The sequence below is a fragment of the Anarrhichthys ocellatus genome, unplaced genomic scaffold (genome assembly GCF_004355925.1).
Source record: "Anarrhichthys ocellatus isolate YVR2014 unplaced genomic scaffold, GSC_Weel_1.0 scaffold15, whole genome shotgun sequence".
Taxonomy (NCBI): domain Eukaryota; kingdom Metazoa; phylum Chordata; class Actinopteri; order Perciformes; family Anarhichadidae; genus Anarrhichthys; species Anarrhichthys ocellatus.
The window spans coordinates 2,939,527-2,947,993 of NW_022280045.1; the positions used below are offsets into that span (position 1 = coordinate 2,939,527).

At 43.1% G+C, this 8,467-nt stretch overlaps 1 protein-coding gene across 3 annotated transcripts in view; it reads right to left on the reverse strand.

Moving 5' to 3' along the window:
- Nucleotides 1-4,859: 4,859 nt before the first annotated feature.
- Nucleotides 4,860-8,467, reverse strand: part of LOC116387520 (5'-AMP-activated protein kinase subunit gamma-1-like) — a 22,253-nt gene continuing 18,645 nt past the window's right edge. For all 3 annotated transcript variants that reach the window (XM_031854708.1, XM_031854707.1, XM_031854709.1), the window contains 5 exons: nucleotides 8,053-8,218; nucleotides 7,922-7,959; nucleotides 7,662-7,808; nucleotides 7,471-7,564; nucleotides 4,860-6,217 (listed from right to left, as the gene is read on the reverse strand). In XM_031854708.1, the coding sequence (XP_031710568.1) occupies nucleotides 6,186-6,217; nucleotides 7,471-7,564; nucleotides 7,662-7,808; nucleotides 7,922-7,959; nucleotides 8,053-8,218 (477 nt within the window). In that variant the 3' untranslated portion in view covers nucleotides 4,860-6,185. The remainder of the gene's footprint in view (nucleotides 6,218-7,470; nucleotides 7,565-7,661; nucleotides 7,809-7,921; nucleotides 7,960-8,052; nucleotides 8,219-8,467) is intronic.

Here is an 8,467-nt window from a genome sequence, read left to right on the forward strand (position 1 = left end):
GAATATTCTCACAGAATATGTTCATCAGAAGGAAAAGAAGACATGGTAAGCATACAGTATATTAATATATATGAATATTTGATCATATGTCAAACAGACAGGAAGTATTCGTATATACAGTATATTAACATATATGAATATTTGATCATATGTCAAACAGACAGGAAGCATTAATATATGTGATGACATCACGTGATCATATGGTCACGTGATCACGTGGTCGCGTGGTCACGTGGTCGCATGATCACGTGATCGCATGGCTCACGGGGATCACAGCCATGTGGATCACAGCCATGTGAAGTCATCACATTCTGTGCCTTTGATGACAAAATCAGATTTCTATAACCCAGAGAGACAGACAGATATTATCATTCTAGTCAACAGGAGTGTTCGGTGAAAGTCACATTCACTACAGAGCAGATATTCTAACTACTCTCTAATACAGACAAGCAAAGTGTCATGGATATCAATCATCTCCAGAATGCTGTCGGCCACTCAAACCATCTGAACTGTCAGATTGACGCTCTGGCAGAGATCAACAGAGCATTAGCTTCCAAAAAGGCGATCCTCTGCAGCTGGTGGGACGAAGGTACGCTGAGAACCAGCTACCTGCACGAGATTCAGAACACAGAATCAAAGAAGAGGTCCGAGCAGGAGGCTGAAATCTCCTACCTCAAAAAAAGTCTGATACTCAAGGAGGAGGAGATGGACGCCGCCCAGCGTTGGAGCCAGCAGAAGTACGACATCATGGTCGCCAGGTATGAGGCAGAAAGACAAGTCTCTGCCCCAAAGACGCAGATGTGCGATACCGATGAGTATCAGAGCAATGTGAACCACCTGCAGGAGGAACTCCACTACAAGAACAATACAATCTTGGATCTTTCTCAGAGGCTGAGTAAAAAACATGCCGAACTCGCCCAGAAACAACAGGACTGGGTGGAGAAAGAAGCGCTGATGCAGGGAAACATTGATCGCCTAGGGGATGAGAAGAAGGCCATGGCGTTCAAGTTCGGACAGCACCTGTCTCAGAAACAAGGTGAGTTCATGGCGATTATGCAGAATGTGACCTGTGAGTGGAAGCAGCAGGAGGACAAGATCTACCGGAGGGACGTTAAGATCGTGGAACTCTTAAAGGAGAAGGAGTGTCTCCATCAAAAGCTCACTGAGACCACCGACAAGCTGATCCACAAAGAGGCTGAAGTCCTCCAGAGCGAGAATGTCTGGAAGGAGAAATACGAAGCTCTGGGTGAGAAATCAACAAGAGAGCTCGCCCAGACAGAACAGGTCTTGGTGGAGTTAGAAGAGCACATCACTCGCATCCTGGACGAGAGGAAGCAACTGGAGGGAAACTTCAGAGAGCACCTGTCGGAGAAAGAACAGCTGATGGAAACAATGCGGAATATGGACCAGCAGGGGAAACAGCAGGAGAAAAAGATCCTGCATCTCATAGGAGACATAGCAATGGTCTCTCGACAGTCTGACACCAACATGGCTCGGTACAACTCTAAACGTACCGAACTCCTCAATATTGACGAAGCCTACCGGAAAAGTTTCAGAGGTTACGAGAAGAGAGTAAACGAAGCTCAGGCCAAGAGAGAACAGGACTGGGCCGCCCACCATAAGCTAATGCAGGGAAACATTGATCGCCTAGGGGACGAGAAAAAGGCCATGGCGGTCAAGTTTGAAAAGCTCCTGTCTAAGAAACAAGGTGAGTTCATGGAGATTATGCAGAATGTGACCCGGGAGTGGAAGCAGCAGGAGGACAAGATCTACCGGAGGGACGTTAAGATCGTGGAACTCCTATTAAAGGAGGGGTGTCTCCATCAAAAGCTCCCTGAGACCACCGACAACCTGATCCACGAAGAGGCTGAAGTCCTCCAGAAGCCCTCCAGTGCGAGAATGTCTGAACCTGAACCAGAACCAGGCAAGTTGTTTTGGTGATGTGACAACCAGCCCTTCCCCCCCGTCCCCCCCAGGAGGTGGAGGCTGGTTGTTTTGGTGATCGTGACAACCAGCCCCTCCCCCCCGTCCCCCCCAGCAGGAGGAGGCTGGTTGTTTTGGTGATCATGACAACCGGCTCCCCCCCCGGTTTATTGTGCATTCAATACTAAGCTATTCAAATAATACACAGGTTCATATATTCATGTATTTATTTTAAACATGTGCAAGGTACAGTGAGTAGGGTGGCCGTGCCACTGCCATTTATAAACATACCTTGTCAGCTGATACCAATGCCAACATCAACATTGTCTGTCAATTGCATGATAATCATGCATACAAGCTATTCAAATTGATGTTTTCATTTTCAACATAAATGTGGAAACGAAAAATGAGTGATGGCCTATTAGTGCAACTGCCATGCATAACTATACCTGTTATCTTACATACAATACTGAACTATTAAAATAATGGACAGATTCATGTTTAGAGAAAAAAATAAATTAAAAAAAAAAAGTTTTTAAAAAATTGTCTAATCAACCAAATATTTCGCAGACCACTTGCAGTACCTCATCGGACCCCCTAGGAGTCGCGGACCCCCTGTTGAAGACCTCTGCTCTATACCTCCACCCTTCCTTCCCTCTATCTGTCCTTCTGCCTCTCTCCTGCTCTCCATCCTTCCCTCTCTTCCTCCCTCCTTTCCATTCCAAAACATCCATTATCGGCCACACAACGTGGCAGAGGGAGGGTGAGACACACACACACACACACACACACACACACACAGGTATGAGGCGTGGGTTAAACGTTTAAGGAGTGGCGAGATGTGTTTGCTTTATTTGCCTTGCCCTCCCTGTTGCAGCTTTGAGCTCAGAGAACATCATTAAGTCTAGAACGGAGAACCGCAGAACACCGACATCAACCTAATGCAGCTAAAGTAGATGTTTCACAACGTCTGTCCTGTAATGTTTAGGGAGGTCTTCAACGTTTTTCAGGCCAAGGACCCCCAAACTGATAGAGAGATGGAGCAGGGACCCCCCCGACTATATATATTGTATAACATTGTGTTTTATATTAAAATGGGCCTAGTGCCAAGTATAAACATACCTCTTTATTGTGCATTCAATACTAAGCTATTCAAATAATACACAGGTTCATATATTCATGTTTTTATTTTAAACACGTGCAAGGTACAGTGAGTAGGGTGGCCGAGCCACTGCCATTTATAAACAAAGCATGTGTGGTGTAACTACCAACAACAAATCACGCCTGTGATCAAGTGCTCAGCAGCAAACCCAAACAGAGCAGTTGTTCAAAGCTTTAAAAAGAAATGGACTAAAACTCCTAAATGTTTAAATACACAGGGATGATACTGAGGGTTAGAAGGCCTACATTTACTACAACACTGCTTTCACATTTGGTTTGTGGAGTTGTTTTCAGGGTTTTGGCTGATATGTATTGCAACACTTACAGTAATTCATGGTCAGTTCTGGTTGGGTCACTGTGTTTTTGTCCAACAGAGAGACAAACATTGATGTCTAAATCCTGAATATTTTCGTAGGTCAGTTAATGTCCAGTATTTAGGGATAACGCTGTAAACCGGTCAAAAACTAGCAAAAACTAGTGCTGGGCAACGATTACAATTTTTAATCGCGATGAATCGCATGATTTTTTTGCGATTAATCGCATTGTTATGGCAAAATTCAATAATTAATTCAAAAGTAATGTATTGCGCACTTTTATTTTAAAAGTACTGCTCTATGAACAAAAGTGCAATAACATTTGGTTTGCAAACACTTTAAACAAATATTGTTATACTGTTATTTTTAACAGCAGTATTCCCTTTACACAGTTATAATACAGTTATGATTCTGATAATAGATATTCAGACGGTGTTCACAAGCTGCAGCAGCAGGAAGTGACGCCACACAAACACAGCTGTTCACCGCTAGCTGCCGGTTCTTGTGTTAAAAATGTCGGCTTAATAATAAAAAAAGAAAAATGCGTTAACGCGCGATAAAATAATTGTCGGCGTTAATTTAACGCATTAACTTGCCCAGCACTAGAAAAAACACATTATGGAAAGGACCATACAGAGAAATAAAATGTTTGTTATTGAGTCCGAATTCCCCGTTAGAGGAGAAGTCTCGTTGCAACCGGTCCCACTCTTTACGGTACTCTTCTTCCGTGGGCCTCATAGGGGTCACAGCACCCACAGGAGCATCGCGGCCCTGCAGCAGCTGGCTCAGTCCTCCTCTGCCTCCTCGTCCACTCTCTTCACCCATTTATCCTCTGGCTCAAATAAATACCTCATCCACATTGCCAAAAATCATATACTTATTGAGACATGACATTCGAAAATCTTTCAAATAACACCAAGCGTCCCGTCCTCCAACACATCCAAACTCTGCACGCGCCAGTCAGCAATCGCGTTTCCACAAATTGTCTTCCGGCGATACGTCACTTAACGAGACGACTTCTTGAGTAAAGACTCTCAGGCTGATGTGAACACGTGGGTACCCCACGTTTTATGTGAGAGATGTACAGTATGGACAAAGAACTTACATGGGATACTCTTTGGGTCCTCAGCATTTAGAAACTTCGGGGTGCTAATTTGCATATGTTGGTTCATTTGCATAATGAGTATTGATTAGCATAATTACCCATAGGCCTATGGGCAATATTTCAGCAACTGTTTTGGACAATATTGGGAGTAGTTTTGGGGCGGAATGTTTGACATTTTCACAAATCTCCCAAAGTTTCTCTATATCAATTCCAGGAAGTATTAATGAATATATTAGCGCTGTGGGTGTATGACAGACAATAGTGGGAACCACTTGACTATTGTAGACATCCTTAGTTTTTTTTTTTTTTTTTTTAACTGGTAAAAACAAAATGAAATTAAAACTTAAGAACAAGGCTTTAAAGTACATTCAGTGTCCATTTATTTTTCTGCAGCCAGAAAAATAGAAAAAAGTAAAACAAAGGACATTCATACTGCTGAAGTGTAGTTTCTCATGCTTGCACGTTTTACAGTACATTTTGTTCTGATACAAAGTCTCTTTGAACCGGACATATTGCCACAATATATTTACAAAAATAACATTAAAACCGCAGTCTCTGTTGACACATTCATAAAAATAAAGCTTTGTGTGACACGTTTCCCGAACAAAAACGATCCTATTTACAGCCAAAGATGGAGATGAGTCCTGTCGAGCTACAGCAGAGATAACAGTTCTTGCTTGTTTGCGAGTATTAGATTATCTGAAGCATCAAAACAATTGGAAAGTAAATGTAACAAAAGTTTTTTTAAATATCTGAAAAGACTTCCCGGTCGTGTAATAACGTTACAAAAACGCATCCTTAAGTAGCAATGAGTATAAATGACTTCTGATGCAAAATGAGTGATAAGTACTCACTGGCTGATCCTTTTTGGGGTACCGTTGTGTTTGCCTCCAACTACTGTGTGTTTTTGTGCCAAAATTATTTTTATTTCATTTAGCATATTCTTTGAATTAGATCTTCCACAGACATGGTTTAAAATCAGAGAAAAATACAACCAAATAAAGAAAAATATGTATGTGAATTAGTAGTATAATTGCACTCATTTGACAAAAAAAAAATAAAAAAAATCCAAGGACACAAATTCTTGTCAGTGTTAAGTGGTGTGGACAGGGCAACAAAGGCACAAATTAAGATTAAGCATCAAGCTTTTTTTTTTTTTTTTTTTTAACAGCCACATTTCAGATTAAGTTTAATTTTTCTACCAAACAATAAGTTGCATCTTTGACTGTTCACCTTCCTACACCAAAAACAGACGTTTTCCCGGAGGTGTTGACATTCAGTATCGACTACGAAATGCGACTAGAAATCAACCGATGACAGCAGCATGATCGCAACTACACGACCCAAAACACTGGAGCCCTAATTCATCAGGAGCAGTCTAGACTTCCCCACCTTTCACCAAGCAAGTGACCTTAATGCATCTCTACGTCTGTGTCCGAGTATAAATACAGTATACTGTGTGCGTGTATCTGATCAGTGTTCAAACAAAACAAAAACTCAGAAAATCCATCCTCAGTGCAGGAACTCCACTTCATTCAGCGGTCTAGCTCTTTGGTTTCCAAGCCTCTACAGTGCATCCGTTGCAGGGGCCTCTAGGATCTTCACACCGGCTCCGCCTCACCTCAACCACCGAACTTATTTACTCCCACCACGTCTCCACTCCAGCCGACGCCTCCTCCCTCTCACTCAGCCAGGGTCTCCTCCTTACAGGCATCTGCAGAGAAGAGGACAAGTTAGGACAGGATTACTTGATTCCTTCCCCCCCCCCATGCATTATCTTCATCAACAATTGTGCATAATAACTACAGCAGTGGCTTGATTTTTTGGAAAACATGCCAATCTACAGCAGGATCTCTCCTAACAAACAGAAAACATGAACCATTTAGGCCTTAAATATATATAATAAATCTCTTGTTAGAAATACTTTCATATGTTCGACCAAAACATTTTCACAAATTAACATTTCTATCAAATTGTCAAGACTTTCTTTTGCTCAACTCCCCACTTTAACGAGGCTACACCAGCAGCAATAAAGCCAAAGGATTAGGAGTAAGAATAACTCTACACAACATATAGACATGTCTGTCTGAACTTCCTTTTTTCAACAAGGTTCATCCTTCCTTTTGAAGCCCTGAGCGACAGCCACAGTAGACTCAGTGAGAATTTACAGCCGATTGGTTAGTTTCACAAAATTGAGGCGGTGTTATGCACAAATATAAACATTTAAAGAAAGCCTGGGTAGAGAAACAGTAACCCTATCCTTTAAACTGCTGCGTGTCATGTTTCCTACTGATCTGAACACACGGGAACCTCCAACACTGAACTCACTAAACGTATGCAGGCATCTGTTATTTGCTTTCAAGCGTATCAACACAAAACATGTTCACATCAAAGTAGAGCTTGCTACTTGCAAAATGCAATTACATCTACTAAAAGCCAAACATAAAATAGCAGAATTTAGAATGTGTAAAACATCTGCACGGGACAGCTTATGCCATTCAAACCCAACATTTGTGAATGATTTCCCTCAATCTGTCCTTCTATGAAACTACTGTAGGAACTCAAATACACTAAATAGCAATTTGCTAATCTCTATTCACACTTTGAAGCTGCTGTATGATGAAAAACATATATACATACATACATACATATCTCAAACATATTTCAGTGCACTGGTGAGGGCAGACATGGGATATATTTTTAGAACCAGCAGCAGCGAAGTCTCTAGTCCTGACCAGAGGATGGCAGCCTCTTCACCCTCCCCCAAAAATCCACACAGCCCTGCTGCATGCAGCAGCATCCAGCACGACAACCAGGACGTCAAGGCACCACACAGCCGGCTACAGGCGGCACAACCAGGTGCGATTTTTCCTACCTGGGCCACGGGTAGGGCGGGGTGGGGGGGGAGAGAGCTCAGGGTCCGGGGCAGAGGGGGAGTTGGGGGCTAGCAATGCTGAGCATCTATACCTGCGGGGCTGAGCACCAGGGCCTGGAGGATGTCGGACAAGGAGACGATGCCCTCGATGCTTGAGCGCTCGTCCACCACCACCAACCGATGCACCTGGCACAAAACACAAATACAGCTCACCATCAGTCCTGAGGTTATGTCTCGTTAACTTAACGTGCACGTACGTCAGTCCCGTTTTCAAAAATCTCACTTCGGCTTTGACGATTCTGTCCACGATGGTCTCCATCGTTTCCATTTTATGGCACTTCATGACTCCTTCGAAGTACTGAGAGCGGTGTTTCAGAGCCTGCGTCACCGTAATGTCCAGATTGTTGTACGTCTTCTCAGCAGCCAAGTTCTGAACACACACACACACACACGAAAATGCATCGTAGAAAGTGAATCACGGAGCAGTTCAGCCTCTGATATTTGGTTTCTTCAAAAACAGAAATTGTAGAAATGTCAACTTACAATCACATCAAACTTGGAGTAAATATCCACAACTTTGCCTGCGAGGGGACAGAAAGAACTCCAGTATGTGAGTAAGTTTAGTATTATTATTTTTATGATAATTTGCCAACACTGGACATTTCTGATCTTACCCGACTCATCCACCACAGGCAGGGCGGACACTCTCCTCTCCACAAAAATGTTGAGTGCTTTGATGATGGGCGTGTTCGGGTGGATGAAAGCGATGTCGTGGTACGAACCAATGCCCAGCTCACCGAGAGTCTGCTTCATGAAAGCTGGCTTCGGCATTTCACACATCTGGAGTACACAAACGCACAATGAGGCAGGAACATGTCGACTGGGATCACTCTCCACCAGCTCCATTTAAGTGATGGCATATTCTACCAATGTCCACATTGACCACTAGAGGGCAGCAGGCAAATGGAAGTGAGGACGAGATGACAGAGTTCCCAGCACAAGTAATCCTAATTATCCATCCTATAGATTTAAATGCTATGCAAGCTAAACACTCATTCACGGACAGACGGGGGACGGGGGACGGGGGAC